Source organism: Bos mutus, chromosome 25 (assembly GCF_027580195.1).
Source record: "Bos mutus isolate GX-2022 chromosome 25, NWIPB_WYAK_1.1, whole genome shotgun sequence".
Lineage (NCBI taxonomy): Eukaryota > Metazoa > Chordata > Mammalia > Artiodactyla > Bovidae > Bos > Bos mutus.
The window spans coordinates 21979626-22006127 of record NC_091641.1 but is presented as its reverse complement, the minus strand read 5'-3'; the positions used below and the strand labels follow the sequence as shown (position 1 = coordinate 22006127).

The 26502-nt window shown below is 40.5% G+C and overlaps 1 protein-coding gene across 1 annotated transcript in view; it reads right to left on the bottom strand.

The window, feature by feature from the left end:
- Positions 1–1093: 1093 nt before the first annotated feature.
- Positions 1094–26502, bottom strand: part of CDR2 (cerebellar degeneration related protein 2) — a 28856-nt gene continuing 3447 nt past the window's right edge. Inside the window, exons 2-5 of the mRNA XM_005904467.2 lie at positions 17928–18040; positions 4662–4810; positions 4240–4404; positions 1094–3185 (exon numbers count right to left, since the gene is read on the bottom strand). Coding sequence (XP_005904529.2) covers positions 2321–3185; positions 4240–4404; positions 4662–4810; positions 17928–18040 — 1292 coding nt within the window. The 3' untranslated portion in view covers positions 1094–2320. The remainder of the gene's footprint in view (positions 3186–4239; positions 4405–4661; positions 4811–17927; positions 18041–26502) is intronic.

Sequence of the window (26502 nt, the reverse complement as noted above, 5' to 3'; positions counted from 1 at the left end):
CCGTCACTATGGAGGGTCCACAAAAACTAAAAATAGAGTTGCCATATGATCCAGCAGTCCCACTCCTGGAGAAGATGCGAACTTGGAAAGATCCGTGTACCCTGTGTTCACTGCAATACTATTTACGATAGCCAAGACACAAACGCCTATCAACAGATGAATGGGTAAAGAAGGTGTGGTGTACATATACAAACAACAGAATACTAGTCAGCCATAAAATGAATGAAACAATGCTATTTGCAGCAACCTGGATGAACCTAGATCATACTAAATGAACCAAATCACAAAGAGAAAGACATGATATCACCTTATACATGAAATCTAAAATATGACACAAAGGACCTTACCTACGAAACAGATTCACAGACACAGAGAACAGACTTGTGGTTGCCAAGGAGGCGGGGGGTGGGGGAGGGATGGCTGATAAGGAGTTTGGTAGCAGATGCAAACTATTATATACAGAATGCATCAACAGCAAGGTCCTTCTGTATAGCACAGGGAACCATATTTAATATCCTGTAATAAACCATAATGGAAAAGAATATAAAACTATGTACGTGTATAACTGAATCACTTTGCTGTACACCAGAAGTTAACACAACATTGCAAATCAACTACACTTAATTAAAAAAAAAAAAATACACGGTTTAAAGATGCATGGTTCAGTAAAAAGGCAAGATACACTCACTTTAAACTATGGGGTGATAGAAGCACATTCATGTACTAGTCTAAGCACGGAATAGTTTGGAATGATATACCAATAAACTGGTAACTGGACAGGACAAGGACTGGAAGGTCAGAAGGTCAGGGAAGATGAGCCAACTCACTATAAACTCCTTATACTGTTTGAAGAAATAATGTTTTACCCATTAATCCAGCTGTGCCATTATGCAAAATTAGATTCAATGCTCATTTTAACATCTGAACTCTCTAAAGTGTCTTTCCTATAACTGAATTATTTTAAGAATCAACTAGCCAAAATGCTATTAATTTAGAACCAAGTCTGACATTTCTAAAATAGTGAAAATTATATACAGCATATACATTTTTTAAATCATATAGTAATTTTAATGAACATCAATATGAGCAGAATTTGTGCTACTACACAATCCCAAAGAATGGGAAAAATGGAAATGGAAAAAAAATCACTATCAATTCTTCCCAGAGAGATTCTGTTGGAAGAAGAAAAGTAAACAGTTGGTAATAACAGTGAAATGGCTTAAGATTGAAATAACAAGGAATTTATCCATTTGTTCATTTTCATAGGTAATTTTATTTGGTTTTTAGAAAAATATATACAATAAATGGAACTCAGTTTTCTTAAATAGTTTTAAATTAAAAGTATGCAAGTGAGAGAACAAGTGTATTTCCACAGTCAGGACATCAACACTGTTTAATATAAAGTGGCAGATAGGCATTTCTGCAGCAAGTCACAAACATGTATAGGAATGGTAGGAAGTGAGTAGGAGCAGCTTGAGACCAGTGGGCTAGCCAGCTCAGACAGCACAGCGGGGGTGAGGGTTCCATCTTGCCCCTTTACTGTGAATTTAAGAAAAGAATGATTTGCCTATCCTAGCCACTATAGCTTTTGAGTACAAACATTTGAATGTGGGGAGAAGGCCCTCCAGGGCTCTGCTAACAAGCTAACTGGGCCAACCAGAGCCTGCCCTTTCAATTTGGTATTCAGCTGGACTGAGATATATTAGGATTACCCGTCAGTCACAGTTCCACTGGTAGCAGATGTAATGAACTCAAAGGCTTGGAGTATTTGTTAATGCCATTTGCTTTGGATGGGACCCCTGCTTTCTCCTGAACATTCTTCTTCATGAATTCACAGTATCCAAGTGTTTGTGAAAGACCTTTTCATGTGGCAGCCGTCTAACTTCTACATAGTTTTGAGAAGTTAAGCAAGAAGGCAGCAGGAACTGCACTGGCGTTGTTTCAACTCTGCCATTTCCCCTATATAATATACACTATATTATATATACTATATACTACAGTTACTCCAGGCCTGCTTCTCCAGGGGCACAGACCCTCCCTCCACTGGCCCTGCGGCTTTTCAAGGAACTGCAACCTAATCATCGCGCTAGCCAGAGGCCAGTCTGTCATGGGATTTCCTGAGGAGCTTAAACGAACTGGATTATACACCTGCCACCAGGGAGCACCTTCCTTCCTCACTCTACACATTTGCTAATAAATAAGCAAAGCAACGAGGCCAACATCAGGAGCAACATCAGGCTTTGGGGTCGACACACACTGTGTGAGTGGGAGAGAGAGGTAACAGGAAGCAGGCCAGTTAGTCCTGGAGCCGGTGGTTCACTTAGGAATGAGAGGAGAGAGATCGGTATTTGGTTCTCTGTTCATCTATTTCCTGTTTAGTTTTCTTGATGCAACTAAAGATCTCCTTAAAAAGCGCTTTGTATTCTGGCGGCGTCGAGGTGGTGGGGGAGCTGATGGGCTCTGGGGTGACAGAGGCTGGGACCCAGCTGAGGGTGCTGGGCGTGCGCTGGGCGTTCAGGGCAGCCAGGTCCTTGGCCGGAGCCCGGGAGGTCTGCACAGCCTTGTGGGACAGGCTGTCCTCCTCCTGCTGGCACTTCTTCAGCAGCTCCTCGTACTTCGCCTTCAGGGCGCTGTACTGTGTGTCCACCTCGTGCAGAAGGGAGATGCCCCTCTGCTTCACCGCCTGAGCCCGGCGGATGCAGGTCTCCTCGTGGCCCCTCACGATGTCGCTGCCCGCCAGGCTGCTCAGCACCGTCTCGCTGCTACTACGCTTGAGGGGCTTCCTGTGCGCTTCGGGCACCGTCAGGAGCATCTCGTCCAGCAGGCTCTGGCCGGGCTCTTTGAAAGGGACAAACAGAGAGTCCGGCACCAGCTTCTCCACCCCATTCACAAAAGGATGCTCCGCCTGCAACATCTGCCGCATCTCGGCCACCTCCGCCTCCAGCTCCAGCGCGCGGGCTCGGTAGGCGTCCGTGGCCCCCAGCTGCTGCTCCAGCTCGCTGTTCTCCTTCAGCACCAGCCCGTATTCCTCCTCCATGGTCACCCGCTTCTGCCGCTCCAGGCTCAGCTGGGCCTGCAGCATTGTCACTGTTTTCTTCAAATGCTCATTTTCTTCCTCATCGGGGCTTTGCTGACTTGGTAAGGAAGTGATCTTCTCGGCAAACACATGATCGTACACGAAGTGCCTGGGGGAAATATTGAAAGACTCTTACACAGGCCGACTGAGAATGCAAAGAGGGAGGCTGATGATTTTTTTCCAACTACGTATTTTTGAGGAGCTGTGATATGACTGATTTTTTGCCTATTCCACCCTAGAGCAGTGGCTAAAATGAATGTGTGAGACTGACAACACATGGAAGAAAACACAACTTTTGTAATTAATTTTTTTTAAAACATTAAAAATGCTACAGAACATCCATTCCCAAAGACCAGTAGTATGATTGAGACTGTTCAAGGAGATCAGAACAGCCAGTGGTGCTCAGTCTTGGCTGCAGATTAGAATCACCTGGGCAGTCCTAAAACAGTTGACGCCTGGGTCCCACCCCACAGATTCTGACCTAGCTGGTCTGCCACATGGACTAGAGGGTTTGTATTTTTTAAAGCTCTTCCTATGAGTCATAATATGCAGCTAAGATTGAGAACCATTGCTGCAGTGATTTTAAACCAAGAACATACATCAGAATCACCTGAATAGCCTTTTACTCACACCTAGAGATTCTGATTAGGCCTGACGGCGATCTGATGAACAGTCAAGCTGAGGCCCTCCAAATGCACGAGCTGGTCTCTCGCCTGGTCAGAGTCCTGGGCAACTTGTAACTATACTTATGTGCTACCTGCCTCTTCCTGAGACCGAAAGCTCCATGAGGGCAGGAACTATGTCTGTTTTGCTCACCACTCCTCACATCTGGCATAGCACCTGCCTTACCACAGGTGTTCAAGAAATAGTTCTTAAATGAAGATTCAATCTCCAAAGTCTAAATTGTAAAAGGCTTTTCTGCAGGCAAGAAAAAAAACAAGCCTTCTGCTTGCCTGGATTTTGTTTTACTGAAATTTCAACTGGACTAAACAACAACAACAGCAGCAACTATCACTTGTATGTGTAAGTGGTTTTGTTCAAACCACTGGCGGCCTGATAGCCAAGTGGCATTTCCTCAAAGGGCACTTTTAATCTACTGGGATCCAGAATGTGCCAATGACACGAGATGTTCTCCTGCTTGCAAATGGAAGGTGGGCTCTTACTGGCGGAGGTCATACAGCTCTTTCAAAGACGAGAAGCTGGGGGCCGATTTCTCCTGGTCATGCCTCCCCTGGCTCCTTCTCCTTTGGCTAGATGATTTCAGCTCCTCCACTTGGCTCTGGAGGTGATCAATGTTCATTTGCAGGCATTCAATTGTTTCAGTCAGACTGTGAGGAACAGACAGAAGCCAATTGCAGCTTGTCATATTAAATTAAAGGCATAAGCAGTGAGGAGAGCTTAGCTGGCAACCACTCAAACTGGGCTTTTGTAATTGGAAAAGACTTCTATTTAATCTCTATTCTCCATAGAGAATTAAATTAAAGCTTACCCCATGCTGACCTGAACCCACTACAGCCATGTTCTATTCTAGTTTATACTAAATGACTTCCCCTAGGGCTTCTTCAATGGATTCTAAAAAATATACCTCAGAATCTTTTGCTGTGAGGCCTTGCTGTCAGCAACGAGCTTTTGATTTGTTTCCTCCAGTTCCCTCGCTGTGACATCTAATTGCTCATAAACCTTTGCGTGCTGTTCATTCATCTGCCGCAGAAGCTCCACCTGCTTGGTCAGATACTGGAAGAGATAATTGTGACCAGGTTACACATTAAACACGTAGGATACCTGCAGTATGCAGGTATAATACAGAATGTATCCTGCAATTCAATTCTGACACTACCTGGAGTGATAAGGGCTCGGTTCCACAAAACTGCCCCCAATTTAGGTACCAGAGGTAAGTCCTAGGGACCACCCGTCCTTTCGACCAAATAGCTATAAATTTGGGAATTCCCATGACCTCCCCTCAGGTTCAATAATCTGCTAAAACAACAAGAGAGCTTGGGAAGGGGATTTACTTACAGCTTTATTCTTCTCAGAGGCACCACCCTCCCTGGAAACCCCTTAGTCTTCTTTCAGAGTTTTACTGAAGCTTCATGGCACAGGCATGATTAATTAAATCATGGGCCACTGGTGAACAAACTTGATTCCAGTCCCTGACCCCTCTGTAGAGGCTGGCAACGGGGCTGAAAGTTCTAACCCTCTAATCATGTGGTCGGCTCCTCTGGCAACCAGTCTCATTCTATCATTCAGGAAATGCCAAGGGATTCAGGACATGGGGATAAAGGTCAAATATATAGTTTTCATTATACCACAACACCACAAGTTTATTTTACGAAATGAAGAACTTAAAATCTCAATTAAACTACTTTTCTTAAAAGGAGCGGAGTACAGGCCGTCCTTTATGTTTCATTCCCCTAAAGCTCACCAAATACACTTTAGGCTGGCCTACTCTTATAAAGCACAAAACACACATAAAATTAATATTTGACAGGAAAATCCAGGCAAGACATGACAATCCCCAAGAGAAAAAGCTTGGAACACATCATCAAAGTTTAAGCAAAAATATATTTTACAGAAATAAGGAAAGCCTAAGAGGGAGGATTTTAGATGATTTTTGCTTGAAAAATATTTGATTTCTTTCTTCTAGGTGAGATATTCTGGACAAAGAATAGGGGAAAAAAATATTGACTTAACCAGAAAAAGATACTTTAACTTAGTATTATTCAACAATATTTTTAATTCTGTGAGAATGTTGTCACCATAATCCTCCTTATTTGTGAGAAATCTGCCAGATTATTTATTTTGCTAAGGGTGCTTTCCAACTGGCCGAGGATAAAGGAGAATAATCACAATTTTAACGCCTCGCTGCCACATTACCTTGATTCCCTACCCCCCACATCTCCCTGACTCCCCCTGCCACTGGACTCCACTTGAAGACCATGAAACACTATCTATTCCAAATGAAACAGTCATAATATTTCTCTGGGGGCACAACCAGAAAGAGGCAAAAGCTAAGTCTGAAGCATTACCAATGACCAAATGGTAACAAACCGAAGACACAACTTTAAAAATACTTTCCGGAGGATCTTCAGACACATCTGTTAAGTATTTGCAAAGCTAATGGACTTCTTTCAAAGAACAGGCTACATGACTTTCAATGGGCTCTTTAAATGCCAGTGTGGCAGGGTTGAAAAACTATTTGAGGTCTTTTTTCAAACCTATTTACACAGGTCAGTAGCAAGGTGTTGAGAAAACACTTCATTCTCATATCTTTTCATACCCCTGAAACTCTTGGCTGAGAATGCTTGGGAAAATTCTTTGAATTTTAGGAAGACAACACACACTTTATACCATCCTCAGTGAGGGCTGGGCAAAGCCCTATCATCAAGATGTAATGCTCTCCTCAGAGAGTATGAGTGAAGGTTACAGGAAGCCTCATGCAAGTTGAGGTGAAGGTTTGCTGTCAAATGAATTTGCTGCACTTGGGCAAAAAAAACCTTGTTTTTATAGAGCTTTTTAGGTTCCGAATTTAAAATGAATTGTGGATCAGTTAGTACCTACCTTGTAGGACTGAAGGGGCCTCCCTCATAGCTCAGTTAGTAAAGAATCCGCCTGCAATGCAGGAGACCCCGGTTGACTCAACCTGGATCGGGAAGATCCGCTGGAGCAGGGATAGGCTACCCACTCCAGTATTCTTGGGCTTCCCTTGTGGCTCAGCTGGTCAAGAATCCACATACAATGTGGGAGACCTGGGTTTGATCCCTGGGTTGGGAAGATCCCCTGGAGAAGGGAAAGGCTATGCACTCCAGTATTCTGGCCTAGAGAATTCCATGGACTGTAGAGTCCATGGAGTCTCAAACAGTCAGACACAGCTGAGCGACTTTCACTTTGTAGGACTGAAAGTATTAAATGAGAGGGAATGAGCACAAGGCATAGCCCCTGTGAAAGCCTGTTCACTCCACTCCCTCAATCCCCACCAGCCTCTCCTAGAGGTGTGCCCTTAACCCTTCCCTCTGGCTGGCAATGTCCTGGTGGGTTCCCGTCACTGAGGGAATGTGTTCAATCTCTTCAGAACACTGGAGTGGAAAAAAGATTTACAATATAGAAATGTGTTTAACAGCTGCAGACATGCTGCAGGCTGCTTTATGTCAATTATAAGCTCTCAAGTAGAGCTTCCCCTGTGGCTCAGCAATAAAAAATCTGCCTGCAATGCAGGAGATGTGGGAGACTTGGGTTTGATCCCTGGGTTGGGAAGATCCCTTGCAGAAGGAAATAGCAACCCACTCCAGTATTCTTGCCAGGAAAATTCCATGGAAAGAGTAGCCTGGTGGGTTATAGTCCATGAGGTCACAAAGAGTTGGACATGACCGAGGAAGGAAACTATGACAAATCTAGAAAGCATATTAAAAAGCAGAGACATCACTTTGCCAACAAAGATCTGTATAGTCAATCTATGGTTTTTTCCAGTGGTCCTGTTCAGATGTAAGAGTTGGACCATAAAGAAAGCTGAGCGCCAAAGAATTGATGCTTTCAAATTGTGCTGGAAAAGACTCTTGAGAATCCCTTGGACTGCAAGGACATCAAACCAGTCAATCCCAAAGAAAATCAACCCTGAATATTCATTGGAAGGACTGATGCTAAAGCTGAAGCATAGTTTGGCCACCTGATGCGAAGAGCAGACTTATTGGAAAAGACCCTGATGCTGGGAAAGACTGAAGGCAAAAGCAGAAGAGAGCACCAGAGTATGAGATCATTAAGATAGCATCACTGACTCAATAGACACGAACTTGAGCAAACTCCAGGTGACAGAGGAGGACAGAGGAGTCTGGTGTGCTGAGTCCACGGGGTCACAAAGAGTCAGACATGACTTAGCGACTAAACAACAAAGGTTTCAAGTATTCTTTGGGACAATTCACAAAAATCTAAGTCTAATACACAGCGAGTGTGTGTTTAGTCACTAAGTCATGTCTGACTCTTTTGCAACCCACTGCACCGTAGCCCACCAGGCTCCTCTGTCCATGGCATTTCCCAGGCAAGAATACTGGAGTGGGTTGCCATTTCCTTCTCCAGGGGATCTTCCAGACCCAGGGATCGAACCTGCAACTCCTGCATTGCAGGCAGCATAGACCAGACACTATTAATTTACAACAAGAGATATAACTGCCCAGTAACTGGATTATTCACATCCTCCTTAGGATCTGCCCCTAAAGAGCAGGTGGGAGGCCAGTGCCCATGGAAGTCTTGGTGGACAGAGGACCAGAGGAGAGAGATGGCCTGACGGGAGGCAGCAGTAGAGTAGCTAAGAGCACAGGCTGTGGGGTTGGAATTTGGTTTGGAGTCCCACTTTGCCATTTCCAGTTGGATGACTCCTATAAGTAACTCAGTTTTTCTAAGGTGAAATTTCTTCATCACCTGGGGAAGGGTTCAGCATGCCATCTTGCAAATGTAAAACTGCTCAATAAGAGCAGCTATTTCATTCTTATTTACAGTTAAGTTTTCAAACTTTTCATGTGCTAAAATTCATCTAGGGGATTTATAAAAGTATAAGAACCTGGGCCCCTTTCCCCTAAAATTGAGTCCATGAGACTGGGATTGAACCAGGATTCTGCATTTTTAGTAAAAACCCCAGATGATGTTAGTGTAAGTGGTCTGTGGATCACACTTATTAGAAAAATGTTGATCTCAGAAATGGAAAATCCTGGAAGCCTCCCCTCCTCCAAACCAATGTCTCTTTCTCATGGGTCTAGGAGACATAAACATTCACTTGGATCAACAATGAACAACTTGCAATTATTCAATAAAATTAGGCTGTATTTTAACTGCATCACAACACCATTCTTTATCATGTTATACTGTGACATGTTCCTACAGTCATAATTCCTTGAAATCAACTCTTTTCGACCCCATGGACTGTAGCCTGTCAGGCTCCTCTGTCCATGGAATTCTCCAGGCAAGAATACTGGAGTGGGATGCCATGCCCTTCTCCAGGAGGATCTTCCCAACCCAGAGATCGAACTTGGGTCTTCTGCATTGCAGGTGGATTCTTTACTGTCTGAGCCACCAGGAAAGCCCTCATATACTACTTAATTGTGAGTGCTCCTTCCTAAATTTTCAGTCCACACAAATACTCTCTACAGATGGCTTATCTACTGCATTTTTAAAAACTTTAAATGGATAACTTCAAACATACAATAAATGCAGAAAAAATGGTCTAACAAACCGTCATCACATCATCCAATTTCAACAACTGTCAGTACACAGTCTTGTTTCATCTCTTCTATTCCCCCAAGCCCCAGTCAATTTAAAGCAAATCCAAGACAGCTTAAATATACATATTTATATATCTCTAAGTGATAAGACTTCATTTTAACCACAATTCAAATCATACCTTTAAAAACCCCAACAATGCCTTAATATCATCTGTTATGTTTCAGCATTAACATTTGCCTGTCTCTTAATGGTTTTTCTAGTTTCATTTGTAGTCCTTATTTCACACTCAGGGGCTAACTTTATCTTGAAATTGTGGAGTTGTCTCACGCTAAGGCAAGCTCGCTCTTCCTTTTAGGGCCTTTGTCATCCTCCTCTCCCCTCTCCCAGGGCCTCACTTTTCCTGGCTGGCTTCATCTAATCCAGCAGTTCTTGACCTGAGGTCCCTGGGTAGAATTGAGAGGATCCAAGAACTTGGTTGGAAGAAAAGTTATACCTTCATTTTCACTAACTTCTAACTGAAATTTAGCATTTTCTTCAATTAGGAATGGAAGCAACAAACCACCAGTAGTATGAGGAATCCTTAGGAGTTCATCACCTCCAGAAACCACAGTTATCACATGACAGTGGTTGCAGAAATCCTGATTCATTTCATCACTATTTGAAATTACAATTTTTAGATTACCATTTGATTTTGATATTTAATGTATTAATAAACACATGTTAATATATCAGAAATTTATTTTTTCAGTATTTTTATAGTCATTTCAATATAACCAATTCCCTTTGTAATTCTGTGTATTTTATGTATTTTAAGAGGGTCATCAAAGAGTCACTAGAAAGCCAAAGGGATCCATAGCATAAAGATGGCTAAGACTTTAAAAATTATCCTTTAGGCCTCCATGCAAACATAAAGGCTTCAGAAGCCTTTCTAGGCCACCCCATTTAAAGCGGGACCACTCCCAAAGGACGCTATTGTTGGGTTGGCCAAAAAGTTTGTTTGGGTTTTTCCGTAAGATGTTATGGAATAATTTCTCTCAAAACACTTTGCACTTAATAAACAACCAAACTGCTCACTTGTTAACATGTCTTTCTAATCCTCCTTGAAGAAGGGAAGCCTCTTATATATCTAGTCCATTTAGCACAATTCTTGATCCACAATAGGGACTAAAAAAATATTGGTAACTGACAATTTCTAGACCTCTCTTCACAATAGCTTATCACGCCTGGTACCACAACTCAGACTGCTGGAATGTTGAGAGGATCATTCAGAGAGGCTAAGAAGAGCTTTGGCTATAGCCCTTTTGGGAAGAGGCCCTGGTTATTTACTAATTCTTCCCCCCAGTTCTATTTACAGATAATTTCTCTGTGTTTATTCCCCATGGCACAGCTATGCCCCACCAATCTGAAACAGACTTTTTTTTAACAAGTCTCTCTTACATGGGCCCCAAGATATTTAACCTTTCTAAAGATACAATGTTCAAATTAGATTTGTGGCCAGGATAAAGGAAGCAATTCAGTATGTAAATAAGTACAAAGAGGCTGTTTAGAAAACTACAGTAGGTCCCCCTTATTTGATATATAAAAACCTGTGGGTGGTGGGAAAACACAATGAAACCGTTTGGGAAGAACTTGTGATATTTTGGTTTTAGGTGACTTGGCTTTAAGAACAATCTGAAGACTGGCAGGGAGCTTGTTTTCATGTAGTAGGAGTTTAATCTTATTATTATTATTAAATCAAAGCTAATCAGAAAAGCCCTTCACTTCTCCAAGACTCTGTGATAGATTACCTAACAAGGGAGTCTGCCTAAACTGGTCAGCAACTTCTAAGAAAAATGTTGAGCCCTCTCAGCAAGCAGTGATATGAGACCAGAGAATCAGAATCCATGTAGTCAGACATTGCTTTAAGGTTGGCCTCTAAAACATCAAATTAGTATTTAATGAAATTTTTCCAATTCTACAAGGAAATGGGTTATTTCTACCCTTATTTTCTACCCTTCATTTAAAGGCATGGCTATGCTTCCTATGTTTTGGTTTTTTCAATTCAGAATCTTTGATCACAGCCTCAAATGAATCTGCCTGGACTGCAGAGATCCTAAAATCCAAGTGCCAAAAAGAGCTTGAGTACGCAAGTATTTGCCATATTAAACAGGGGAGAGTGATGAGGGGATATTTAAGCAAAACAGTGGCAGAAGGGGAACATGGGGGTAGCAAAATCATAGGCAAAATGTCAACTTAAAGGCAAGAGTATCAAAGTTTAAGTTCCGTGGGTTGTCTCCCAAACGTCTTAGAATATGTACAAAATGTCACCTCAAGGAGTATACGCATTTCAGGAGTATAAGGTTCAGGTTATATGAAAAAGCTATAAGTAGGCTGCCTTTACAATTGAGGCAAACTTTTGAAAAAGGCCAGAAGGATTATATTAACACCTATCTGCAACTGTAGAACCTGACCTGGAATGCTGGAAAAGATAGACACAGCCAAACACTCATAAGGAATGGAATGGAAATTTGGCTTTTATGTAGTGCTGGGATTATCCTTATATTAAAGATTACAGCCCAACTCCTCTGAACTTAGTATCAAAATGACATTCTGTAACACTGAAGAAATGTTTTCCACTACCTTTGAAAAGCCTCTCTTCCCTAATTAAAATATTACATTTCCCTTGGAGGAAATTTAGGAAAAAGTTAAAAAGTATGAAATATGAAAATAAAAACCACTTATAATCTCATTATAAAAAGCTTTGCTTGTTCTACTTTAGATCTACTTTCCAGTAATTGAAAAGGATTTATTTTTTTCAGAATTAAGATTCTTTCATTACTAAAATTCTTGAAACACGGATCAACAGGGCAACAATTCATACTGTCCAAAATATATACACTTACATATATATAAGTGTATATATCATTTCATCACCTCACAACAGCCCTGTGCTATAATGTCGTGCAAGCGTTCTTATCGCCATTACACAGCAGAGCAAACAGGATCTGAGAGGTAATTCATTGGCCTAAAATCTAGCCAAAGAATGCTCAAACTACTGCACAATTGCACTCATCTCACATGCTAGCAAAGTAATGTTCAAACTTCTCTAAGCCAGGCTTCAATAGTATGTGAACCGTGAACTTCCAGATGTTCAAGCTGGATTTAGAAAAGGATATCAAATTGCCAACATCCATTGGAACATCAAAAAAGCAAGAGAGTTTCAGAAAAACATCTACTTCTGCTTTATTGACTATGCCAAAGCCTTTGACTATGTGGATCACAACAAACTGTGGAAAATTCATCAAGAGATGGGAATACCAGACCATCTGACCTACCTCTTGAGAAATCTGTATGCAGGTCAAGAAGCAACAGTTAGACCTGGACATGGAATAACAAAGGAGTCTGACTGGAACCAGAACAGACTGGTTCCAAACCGGGAAAGGAGTATGTCAAGGCTGTATATTGTCACCCTGCTTATTTCACTTATATGCAGAGTACATCATGAGAAACACTGGACTGGATGAAGCACAAGCTGAAATCAAGATTGCTGGGAGAAATATCAATAACCTCAGATATGCAGATGACACCACCCTTATGGCAGAAAGCAAAGAAGAACTAAAGAGCCTCTTGATGCAAGTGAAAAAGGAGAATGAAAAAGTTGGCTTAAAGCTCAGCGTTCAGAAAATAAGATCATGGCATCTGGTCCCATCACTTCATGGCAAATAGATGGGGAAACAGTGGAAACAGTGACAGACTTTATTTTTTTAGCCTCCAAAATCACTGCAGATGGTGACTGCAGCCATGAAATTAAAAGACACTTACTCCTTGGAAGAAAAGTCAGGACGAACTCAGACAGCTTACTAAAAGGTAGAGACATTACTTTATCAACAAAGGTCCGTCTAGTTAAAGCTATGGTTTTTCCATAGTAGTCATGTATGCATATGCAAGTTTGACTATAAAGAAACTTGAGTGCCAAAGAATTGATGCTTGTGAACTGTGGTATTGGAGAAGACTCTTTACAGTCCCTTGGACTGCAAGGAGGTCCAACCAGTCCATCCTAAAGGAGATCAGCCCTGAATATTCATTGGAAGGACTGATGCTGAAGCTGAAACTCCAATACTTTGGCCACCTGATGTGAAGAATTGACTCATTTGAAAAGACCCTGATGCTGGGAAAGACTGAAGGCGGGAGGAGAAGGGGACGACAGAGGATGAGATGGTTGGATGGCATCACCGACACGATGGACATGAGTTTGAGCCAGCTTCGGGAGTTAGTGATGGACAGGGAAGTCTGGCGTGCTGCAGTCCATGGCGTCACAAAGAGTCGGACATGACTGAGTGACTGGACTGAACTGAAATGAAAGTCTAGCTATTTGGTATGGAATTGAGGGTTTAGGTCTGAATCTTCTAACACTGAGGTCAGAGCTCCTTCCACTTCCTTTCAAAATCTCCAGAGGTGGAAACATTTAGGAATTATTGGAAGTGCTTTGTAAACTGCTTATCTGTCCTCTGTTAAGATACTGATTTGAACAAGTACTCATTTATCATCTACTATGTTTGAAAGACCATGAATAAACACAGCAACAGCCTTCAAAGTTGCAGTGGAAAATGGTTAGGTAAGGGGGGCGGGGAGAGAAGGAGAATAGAACAAATCAAGAAATAAGTATAATACACAGTAGAATATTGATAAATGTAGTAGGGGAAGCACAAAATGCTAAAATTTTCAAGGAAGACATGAGCTCTTGAAATAAGGGCCCCTAAGGCCAGACTCTTTTGACTCCTGTGGGGATAATGCAGGTTTCCAAGCAGGTTTCCAGCAGTTTTACTCAAGGCTGTAGGCTGCTCACACAACTGTCAGAAACTTTAAGAGAATCCAATTGTGTTTGATGGTGTCAGATCTCATTATTCTCCAAAGCTTCTCTCCTTCTCTTCAGCCAAGAAAAAAAAAAACTTGCTCTGGAATCTTGAAAAATTAGTTGCTGAATAAAAGCCACACAGGCTACATAGGCATCTCTGGAGCCAATCATTAGTTTCAAAGGTTATTTTTTTTTTAAAAGACACAATGCCTAACAAAATACTGATCAATATTTATGAGGACTGTTTGAAACCCACGAACAGCTTTTGAGAGCATACTTGTAGTTCTACTGAGAAAATATCCTTTGCCAGTTTCCTAGTTGTCTATTTCCATAATGAGTCACAGTTTTGGGGATTTTATCCTAGTATTTTCACCAGTTCCTCATCATTCTTCATCCACTCTTGAGTAGTTTGTTCCAGGACTATTTTCTGGCTGATTTAAAATTTCTCTGGGTTGGTACAGAGGTTCCTTTTTGGTTTTCAATATATTTTCTAAATTTAAAATATGATCACGTATTACTTTTCAAATCAGGAAAATTTCCAATGAACATTCTAAAAAGTTAGTTTAAAACATATTTTGAACAAGTTTGACTCAGAACATTTATTTGTGAACAAAGTTCAAAGATAGGCTAAACTAATATAAGAAAAATTCAGTCTTGTCATTAGTGTTTCCCTCTCCACTTTTATCAGTCTGTGATTTTATTCTGTATTTAGTGTAAATAGTTTGAGTGGGGTGACTGGGAAGAGCTGATAATGTCCTTATTTCATCAGTGTTTTTTTTAATTTTTTACTTTTTTTTAAATTTTGGCTGTCTTAAGAGACCCCACAGTCTTCATTGCTGCAATTAAGTTGAAATGGAAGACAGGATTTTAGGAGTTTTTCTCTAGCTGCATGATGTTCAGAGGTGGCATTGTAATGCATGGGTTTCTCATTGTGGTGGCTTCTCTTGTTGCAGAGTCGGGTTGCCATTTCCTTCTCAGGGCACAGGGAAAAAGCTCCATTGCAGGTAGATTCTTTACCAACTGAGCGGGCTTCAGCAGTTGTACAGGCATCTGGGCTCTCAGGCTGAATTGGCGATTCTCAGGCTCAATAGCTGTGGCACAGGGCTTGGCTGCTCCACGGTATGTGGGATCTTCCCGGACCGGCACGCAGATTCTTTACCATTGAGCCACCAAGGAAGCCCACTTTCTCATTTCTCATCTGGGTGTTGGCTGCAAGGGTATGTTTATGAAAATTATCTGACTTAGCATTTGTGTTTTTTTCTGTATGCATATTTTTTCCTAAAGTTTACTTAAAAGAGAAAAAAAGACATCAGGTTTGAATGAAAGGAAGAGTCCTTATAAAGTTTAGGGGGCTCTCCAAGGGTACAATGATAAGAGACACTATACACACTGCATGGGTCATCATGTAGTAGAGAATTAGGTTCTTCAGCTGCCTGGTTACTTTTACGAGTGTTCAGGCCATCCGTGGTATAGACTATTGGACAGAGATCTTGGAAGTCTGTCGTGATCTGCAAGTCTGCCTGGACACAGGTATAAATCGAGCAGGCAGTAAGTCTAGTCTGTAGGAGGCCCCTGGCTGGTAAGTGGGTTGAGACAGAATTGTCATTTCATCTCCATTTCATCCCACTCCTTATTGACTTTCAGGAAGCCATTTATAAAGAGAAAGAAAGAAAAAAGTCAACCATAATGGCAGAGAAGAAATCTTTGTTCTTACTCAAAAAATAGGTTTGGATAAAGAGTAAAATGTTGAACACTACAATACTTGGTCTATGAACCACTGGACCCGTGTGCTCCACTACAGAAACAAGAGATCTATGGAAGTGTTTCTAGAAGTACTCCAGGCTAAACTTACTCAATTAGCTTTATATTAACACATATAGTTCATTGTATATTTATTTAATCATTAAGGTCTGACCTGGATACTTACATTTCTATTATCCTTTTCAATATCTTATAAGAATCAGGGGTTGGGGAGAGGTGACTGCTGGGGCCACAGTACCACATCTGTGTGAAAGCTTGAATACAGACATTTTTTAAGGAAAAAAAAAAATCTTACAGAAGACATTAGTGGAGTGTTATTTATAGATTTGGAGAATCTCAAAGATCTTTGGATTTTTTTCAGAATGTCAATGATCTCTTTTAATTGTTTAATCATCTTCAATAACCACAGAAAACAAAAGTAGAAAGACAGGTAACTTAGATCATAAAGCAATTGTGTTTGTAATCCTTACGGTAACAAATAGGCATCATTCTCTAATTGTACAAATATTTGGACTTTTTAAATCTGTATTTGGCAGATGTGCTAAAATAAGTATTCACTACAGTATTCAGTTATGGTGATTTGTAAGTGCTTACATGGAAAACACCAATACAAGGTATTAAGACTATGTTTCTACCCAAATTCAAATTAATGTACCACACAGTATATGATAATCTTCAGGTATATGCCCTGGGACCACTCTATGAAATCTTCCAATCAGTTGAAAAACAAAGCCCATGAAACAAAACAGGAATGAGTTTCTTGACCATGTATGACACTTGGATATCACAGTTTAAAAATGCCTGGTTTTCCTGCATTGTTAGTTTTCTGCCCAATTCTATGAGTAATAAATTCAACTTTAGGTATGGGAAGTTCTATGCTCTTCTGATATAGAATATACTTAAAATGATAGCTGATGACTTCAATACCATTACAAGGTACACCTTTCTAGAATTATAAAAGCATATTTTGTCACATCATGGGCTAAATTCATAAATCCTGAGACGGGGGAGGGGAATCTACTGTATGCATCTTAATTATGATCACCATGTAAAAGTAAGAATACTGAGATGATAAATTTGTCTTCGTTTTAACGACAGGTTTATTCGTATTCAAAAACGGAAATCTGTCATTTCGGCTGAAGTCAAGGGCTATGTCATTCTACTTTGCATTTCTAGCACCTGCTTCAGTATATAATCAGAGCCTAGTAAGTTCTGACCATGACGAATGGTTTCTGTGTTCTAAGGTCTTCTACATTTTCCTGCACATAGACTTATAAGAGTCCTGGTTCTACTGTATCAATTTGAGGGGAAGGAGTTACAATTTAAGCGCAAGACTTTTTTAAGGTGGGAGGGTAGTTTGGGGCATGCAATGTTCTGATGGACAACTGTTTGGTTAATATCCATAACTATCATCTTTACAGTCACCTGGCCTACACAGAGCTGGGCTACATTAATGGGACCATTTACAAGATAGCACTTCCATTTTAAAGCCTTAAGCTAGCATCTTTCATATTATGAAATCAGGTACTACAATTTTAAAAATTTTCATCAAATTTAGGATGGTGTTTGGTTAAGGGGAGGGGATGCAGCCAAGCAGGGTTTACAAAGGGAGTCTCAACAGACAATTTTCTTTCTCAGTCTGGTTGGTGGGTATAAGGATACCCACTGTATTTTTCTCTTGTACCTCTTTGCAAATCTTAAATATTACATAGTTCATTTTTAAAAGAAAAAAATAAAAAACTAAATATAGTATTCACAGCTTTACTTTGCTTCACATATTGGTAAATACTGGACCATTTACTTCTAAGTTTACTTCACCAAGGGGGTAGAGAGAAATGTCTTTCATCATAGCAGATTTATGTACTGAGAAAGCTTAAAGACAGTAAAAATCAACCTCTATACACTTTCCATGGTTCTTTATACTAAAAAAGTCCACATTATAAATTAAACATTACTTTTAATTGCAAGTGTTACTTTAGTAGAATACAATTGGTTTAAGAGCAGAGACAGCCAATACCTCAAAAGTAACTCCCCCATTAAGTAAATTACCTCGATTTCCTGTAACTGCTCCTGATTGGTTGTGTACATCTGCTGAAGAGAATCCTCCAACTCTGTGTTTCGATCCAGTAATGTCTTCCCAAGCTCAGCAGCAAGTTGGAGATCTAGCACAACAAGCAAATCTTATTAAGGTAGTGCAAATGATCTCATTTCAACATTTTACATAAACCAGGGCTTCAAATAAGAATGAACTAAAACCCAGCCCAATGTATAAAGTTTAAGTTAGATCCCAGGGGAAGATGGAATGGCACAGAAGGAAACCCAGATTCTACTTAAGTTCAGTGACAATGGGGCCTTTTACCAGGTACGGTACTCTCGATGTACTCTTACAAGACGTCAAGAATAGTGGTGCACTTTATGGAGGTGTATTCATTTGTTCAGGAATGATCATTCAGCATTGTGACACCTAAGATCATAATTAGCTGCCAAAGTACAGGCAAACCTAAAGTCCCATGAGTTTGGCTGCTATGAATACAACTGTCAAAGCAAGTGTGTGACAGACCCTGGCCCTCTCAGTGCACTAAAACTTAAGCCAAAAAAAGGAAAATGACATCAGTGATAAGAACACTACCACAGGTCTCTCTCATTTTTTCTATTTCTTTTCATTCCTTCTTCAAGATGACCAACCTAGATAAGCAAAGCAGCAGAACAGTTTGTGTGGTAACTCAGTCATAGCTCAGACTTTCATTTAACACAGAACCATATTTCCATTTTAAACCTCGCTTTTCAACACTCTTTAGGCATATGTGCATATACGACAGCATTAGTTTTGTTACACACAATCCCAGAAACAAAAATTCACTGATACAAAAAAGGACAATAGTTGTAACATAGGTACCTGAAACACTTTTCTGCATAGTAAGTTGGAGAGGTCCTTTGATAACAGTGGAAAATGCACTGAACTGAGTAGGAAAATCTGGAGTTCAGTTCTGACTGCCATTTACCAAGTGAACGCTTTAAACAGAGTGACTTTAAACATCCCTACATTTAGTATTCTTGTGTAGAGAGATGACTGTCCTGTCAATATGATTGTGAAAATCAAATGAAATAGTACACAAGGAAGTACTTCACAAACTAAGCAGCAGTACACAGGCAAAGTTATTAGTATTCATTGATTCACAAGTCAATGACTGTTGCTGACTGCCATAAGCGCAATTAAAGTGTGAGCTATGACTGAGTTACCACACAAACTATACTGCTGCTTTGTTGCTAGACACCATGCTAAGATTTGGCTAGAATGCTGAATAAACGGATCAAGTTCCTGCTTTCCTGACACTCCCAGATGTACAGGGGAAGTCAGACAGCAAATAAGTAAATAAACTTGAAAACTGTTATAAACACTATTCATCCATACATGTATGCATATATTCAATAATACCAAACATCATTCTGGGGATCTACAAATGAACTCAGCTAACTCCCTGCCCTCATGGAGCTTATACTCTCATGGGAGAACCAGCATGAGAAAATATATACTAGATAGCAAAAAAATGCTTTAAAAAAAAAAAGGAAGGAAGAGTGTGGATATGGGAGGTTGAAATTTAAGAACAGGCAACAAGGGGGATATTAGACTCCAGATGTGAAGGACTGAATAGGTGCCTCACATAGATCTACCGAGGGGACCAGCATTCGAGGCAGAGGCAGAAGAAGAGCAAAGACCCTGGGAGGAAGCATGAGTGGCGATAATAAGGACTGCAGCCGATGAGGCTTGAGCACACTGCGTGTGTCTGTGTGCGTTTTGTGGCTGGGGCAGCAGGAGACAAAGAGGGCTTCCAAGGATGGCCAGCTGTTAAAGCCAAACTACGGAGATCAAGATGCTGGTTTTCACTGAGTAAAATGGAACCACGTGAAGGCTTTTGATCAGCTCCACTCTGGCTTTGGGTTAAGTTGGCCAAAAGGGTTAAGGTGGAGGTAGGGTGACAGGGATACTGCAGTCACTGGGTGAGCGATCGTGGTGGCTTAGACTAGAGTGGCAGAGATGGAGATGAGTAGAGGTGTCAAATACTGGATGTGTTTTGAAAGTAGAGCTAAAAGGATTTGTTAATCAACTGGATGTGCTATGTGACAGAGAAGAAAAAAAACCCTCCAGGTTTTGTGATAAGGCACAAAGGATTTTCTACTTTAGAAAGGAGGTCATGATGGAAGTCTCTCTTAGAAGACATTTTAGCTAAAGCTTGAGGGAGGAAGATCTTAACACATAAATGCCAGGAAGAGGCCCTAAGAAGGGAAAGAAACTGGCACACTGTATGGCCCAACATGGCTCATAGTTTCATGTCTGAAATGCAGTACTTGGGTGCAATCTCAAAAACGACAGAATGATCTCTGTTCATTTCCAAGGCAAGCCATTCAATATCACGGTAATCCAAGTCTATACCCCAACCACTAATGCCAAAGAAGCTGAACAGTTCTATGAAGACCTACAAGACCTTCTAGAATGAACACCCAAAATAGATGTCCTTTTCATCATAGGGGACTGGAATGCAAAAGTAGGAAGTCAAGAGATACCTGGAGTAACAGGCAAGTTTGGTCATGGAGTACAAAATGAAACAGGGGGAAAGGCTAACAGAATTGTGTCAAAAGAACACACTGGACATAGCAAACATTGTCTTAAAGCAACACAAGAGATGACTTTACACATGGACATCACTAGATGGTCAATACCGAAATCAGACTAATTATATTCTTTGCAGCTGAAGATGGAGAAGCTCGATGCAGTCAGGAAAAACAAGACCAAGAGCTGACAGTGGCTCAGATTATGAACAATTATTGCCAAATTGAGACTTAAATTGAAGTAGGCAAAATCACTAGGCCATGCAGGTATGACCTAAATCAAATCCCTTACAGTTATACAATGGAAGTGACAAATAGATTCAAGGGATTAGATCTGACAGACTGAGTGCCTGAAGAACTAAGGATGAAGGTTTGTAACACTACACGGGAGGCAGTGATCAAAACCATCAAGAAAAAGAAACAGATTTTCAGACAACCATTTTGCCTTAGGCCGCCTTACAAATAACTGAGAAAAGAAGAGAAGCAAAAGGCAAAGGAGAAAAGGAAAGATAAACACACCTGAATGGAGAGTTCTAAAGAATAGCAAGGAGAGATAAGAAAGCCTTCCTCTGAGATCAATGCAAAGAAACAGAGGAAAACAACAGAACTGGAACAATAGAGTGGACAAAACGTGGCCCACTGGAGAAGGGACTGGCAAAAACACTTCAGTATTCTTGCCTTGAGAACCCCATTAACAGTATGAAAAGGCAGAAAGATAGGACACTGAAAGATGAACCCCCCAGGTCGGCAGGTGCCCAACATGCTACTGAAGAACAGTGGAGAAATAACTCCAGAAAGAATGAAGAGATGGAACCAAAGCAAAAACAACACCCAATTGTGGATGTGACTGGTGATGGAAGTAAAGTCTGATGCTGTAAAGAGCAATATTGCATAGGAACATGGAATGTTAGGTCTATGAATCAAAATTGGACATGGTCAAACAGGAGATGGCAATTTAGGAATTCGACATTTTAGGAATCAGTGAAATAAAATGGACTGGAATGGGTGAATTTAGCTCAGGTTACCATTATATCTACTACTGTGGGCAAGAATCCCTTACAAGAAATGGAGTAGCCCTCATAGTCAACAGGAGTCTGAAACGCAGTACTTAGATGCAATCTCAAAAATGACAGAATGATCTCTGCTCATTTGCAAGGCAAACCATTCAATATCACAGTAACCCAAGTCCATGCCCTGGCCAGTAATGCTGAAGAAGCTGAAGTTGAACGGTTCTATGAAGACCTATAAGACCTTCTAGCACTAACACCAAAAAAAGATGTCCTTTTCATGATAGGGGACTGGAATGCAAAAGTAGGAAGTCAAGAGATACCTGGAGTAACAGGCAAATTTGGCCTTGGAGTACAGAATGAAGCAGGGCAAAGGCTAATAACAGTTTTGTCAAGAGAATGCACTGGTTATAGCAAACACCCTCTTCCAACAACACAAGAGAAGATTCTACCCACCAGATAATCAATACCAAAATCAGATTGATTATATTCTTTGCAGCCAAAGATGGAGAAGCTCTATACAGTCAGCAAAAATAAGACCAGCAGCTGACTGTGGCTCAGACCATGAACTCCTTATTGCCAAATTCAGACTTAAATTGAAAAAAGTAGGGAAAACCACTAGGCCATTCAGGTATGACCTAAATCAAATCCCTTACGATTATACAGTGGAAGTAACAAATAGATTCAAGGGATTAGATCTGATAGACAGAGTGCCTGAAGAACTATGGACTGAGGTTCGTGACATTGTACAGGAGGCAGTGATCAAGGCCATCCCCAAGAAAAAGAAATGCAAAAAGGCAAAATCATGGTCTGAGGAGGCCTTACAAATAGCTGAGAAAAGAGGCAAAAGGCAAAGGAGAAAAGGAAAGATATATCCATTTGAATACAGAGTTCTAAAGAATAGCAAGGAGAGATAAGAAAGCCTTCCTCAATGATCAATGCAAAGAAATATAGGAAAACAATAGAATGGGAAAGACCAGAGATCTCTTCAAGAAAATTAGAGATACCAAGGGAACATTTCATGCAAAGACGGGCTCAATAAAGGACAGAAATGGTGTGGACCTAACAGAAGCAGAAGATATTAAGCAGAGGTGGCCAGAATACACAGAGGACTATACAAAAAAGATCTTCATGATCCAGATAATCACGATGGTGTGATCACTCACCTAGAGCCAGACATCTTGCAGTGCAAAGTCAAATGGATCTTAGGAAGCATCACTATGAACAAAGCTGGTGGAGGTGATGGAATTCCAGTTGAGCTATTTCAACTCCTAAAAGACGATGCTGTGAAAGTGCTGCACTCAATATGCCAGCAAATTTGGAAAACTCAGCAGTGGCCACAGGACTGGAAAAGGTCAGTTTTCATTCCATTCCACAAGAAAGGCAATGGCAAAGAATATTCAAACTACCGCAAAATTGCACTCATCTCACACACTAGCAAAGTAATGCTCAAAATTCTCCAAGCCAGGCTTCAACAGTACGTGAACTGTGAAATTCCAGATGTTCAAGCTGGATTTAGAAAAGGCAGAGGAACCAGGATCATATTGCCAACATCCACTGGATCACTGAAAAAGCAAGAGAGTTCCAGAAAAACACCTACTTTTGCTTTATTGACTATGCCAAAGCCTTTGACTGTGTGGATCACAAAAAACTGGAAAATTCTTCAGGAGACGGGAATACCAGACCACCTGATCTGCCTCTTGAGACACCTGTATGCAGATCAAGAAGCAACAGTAGACTAGTTCCAAATCGGGAAAGGAGTACGTCCAGGCTGTATATTGTCACCCTGCTTATTTAACGTATATGCAGAGTACACCATGAGAAATGCTGGACTGGATGAAGCACAAAGCTGGAATCAAGATTGCCAGGAGAAATATCAATAACCTCAGATATGCAGACACCACCCTTATGACAGAAAGCGAGGAAGAACTAAAGAGCATCTTGATGAAAGTGAAAAAGGAGAGTGAAAAAGTTGACTTAAAGCTCAACATTCAGAAAACTAAGATCAAGGCATCCGGTCCCATCACGGCATGGCAAATAGATTGGGAAACAGTGAGAGACTATTTTTTTAGGTTCGAAATCACTGCAGATGGTGACTGCAGCCATGAAATTAAGACGTTTACTCCTTGGAAAAAAAGTTATGACCAACCCAGACAGCTTACTAAAAAGCAGAGACATTACTTTGCCAACAAAGGTCCGTCTAGTCAAGGCTATGGTTTTTCCAGTAGTCATGTATGCATGTGAAAGTTGGACTATAAAGAAAGCTGAGCACCGAAGAATTGATGGTTTTGAACTACGGTGTTAGGGAAGACTCTTGAGAGTCCCTTGGTCTGCAAGGATATCCAACCAGTCCATTCTAAAGGAAATTAGTCCTGAATACTCAATAGAATGACTGATGCTGAAGCTGAAACTCCAATACTTTGGCCATGTGATGCAAAGAACTGACTCATTTGAAAAGACCCTAATGCTGGGAAAGACTGAAGGTGCAAGGAGAAGGGAATGACAGAGGATGAGATGGTTGGATGGCATCACTGACTTGATGGACATGAATTTGAGCAAGCTCGGGAGTTGGTGATGGACAGGGAAGCCTGGCGTGCTGCTGTCCATGGGGTCACAAAGAGTTGGACATGACTGAGTGACTGAACAACAGCAGCCCAACATAAAGCCAGTGTGACAGAAGCTCACTGGGGAGAGTGGTACGGGAGCTGGAGGAGTAGGTACGGTTCAGACTACAGAAATCGGCCATGGTAAGGAAAGTTTAGGTTTTATTCTAAGGATGTTGGAAAGTCATTTCACCCGTGTTGAAAAATATACTTATTACACTTATTATCAAAAGAGGGAACCTCACCACATATGATTTTAAAACAATTTTTAGAGGTTGACAAACAAGGTTTAACATTTAATTCATTAAACCAATATTAGAGCTTAACCTAGAATAAGTGGTAACTGGAAAGCAACTTTTGTTACCTGGTAGCGGCCATTTGAGGGCATAATTAACATTGTGGTTGGTTAGTTTTCCCTCAGAAGGAAAAAAACAAGGCAGCAAAACCCACGAAACACCACTCCAGCTCATTTTAAAACATTTTACACCCATTTAAAATAAAACAGTATACTGTTGGTAGATCAGTGTCAAAATACATTCTCTTGTGATTTAAATATTAACAATGTCTATTAATGTACTTAAGACTTCATATACCAAGTCTATGAAATAATATCTTGTACTCACAAGACATCAAACCCTTTACAAACTGTTCAAACATTTGAAATTAATTTTTTGTATCTTTTCAAGGTAGTTAACCCAGATTTTCAAATGAGAAGCAGAAAGATGCTAAGAAGTGATCTAACCAATTCCACGTGGTGAGTCATAATAAGCAAATGAAAAACCACTGTCAACAGATTCTAACTTTCACCCTCATCACGATTCTCCATTATCCACATCCACACACTTTTAATTTTGTTGACAGGGATGTCCACATCTTTGTCTAAGGTACAGAGTACCTCAGTCTGCTTGTTTTCCTAGATGACAATGAGAAACTAGAGTTGAGCTCTTTGGCTTTTACTGCCTGTGCTGCCAGGGAAAGCATATACAACCCCAGGCAAGTTGCTATCTTGTTTTCAGTAAATGAAAAAGGAACAACGTACAGCTGAGATTTCCAGAAATAATTATTTTACACTCATAGCGTGTGTAATGTGTATACACAGCCCCATAAAGGAACCACTATGCTGAATTATTAAGGACAAAGCAAACATTACCTAGACATTACTTAAGTCTCTCCTGGCCTGCTATAAAGTGGTGAGTAACTCCTCACTGGGAAAGACCAGAGACTTACCAAAGATATTCTTATCCAGCAACCAAAAGCTGAGCCAAAACCTCTTTCAGAAGCAAGACTAATTTGAGACCATCTACAGCTATTTCTTTCAGTTAGGAAACTACCCATGTTACTTAATGTCAGCCGGGAGCACCTTTCCTGTTCCCGCTGCCGCAGAAGAGACGCCAAGTATAGCACTCTTGCAGTAAACATCCAACAGAGAAGAATTTGAGACTTGTCCTTATCGCAATCCTTATTTTGAGTTAAACAAAACCCAAGCCTGGCTCAGTAACCTGAAGTCTCAGTCTTCTAAATATTTCATTGGATGTGTAGGATAGAATTCTGGCGAAACAAGTCTCAACTACAAGAAAGCATCTGTGAAGTCACACTGTATAATAGGATATTACTTCATCTGTTAGTTTAAAGACAAAAGTCTTTCTTGGTCTTTAAAAAAAAAAAAAAAAGAAGTTTATTTCCTGTTGTGTAGCATCTGGCTTCCATTACCAAAAGGAGCCAAAAGCTGGCAGTAAGCCCAAGAAGGTTTTCTAAATAATTTGTGGAGGGAATGAGAGAATATTCAATGTCCTTTATTCTTACTTAACACACAAAAGAAAAGGAAACAATATAGTTTTGAAGCCTTATACACCTGTTCATCTCACTTTACAAAAAGGATTTTCATTAAGAGGTTGTCTTTTCTAAATCCTATTGAACTGGCGTAGGCAAACACTAAAAATACCACAGATTTACTGCAGGCTTGAGAACTGCAACTTTCAATAACTTCATGTTTAATATTCTTCCACTAATCAGTCTTTGCAAGTGATAATAATCTATTTTAACAATATAAACTATTAGCTTTAAACAGATAGTCTACTCAGCCCTATGCCCTAGGTAAAAAATTAACTCTAGTAGTCAGGTGATTTTTAAAAAAGATCTTCCTTCCAGAATTCCGAAATCTTTAAATTTCACTGCTATTACATTTTTCTTTAGTTTTTTTTCTTTAAAGAGGATGACATATTCCCATGTTAGCTGTAGTCTCTAGCATTCATTCAATAACGTTAAGGCTGAAAGTTTTTCCTATTACAAAACCAAATGCGTCATCTGGTGATGCTTCTGTGTAACTCCTGTTGCCGATGTTACTATAATTGGGAAAGCAAAAAATCTGAATATAAACATCAAGAAAAATGACAGTGTCAGTTTTAA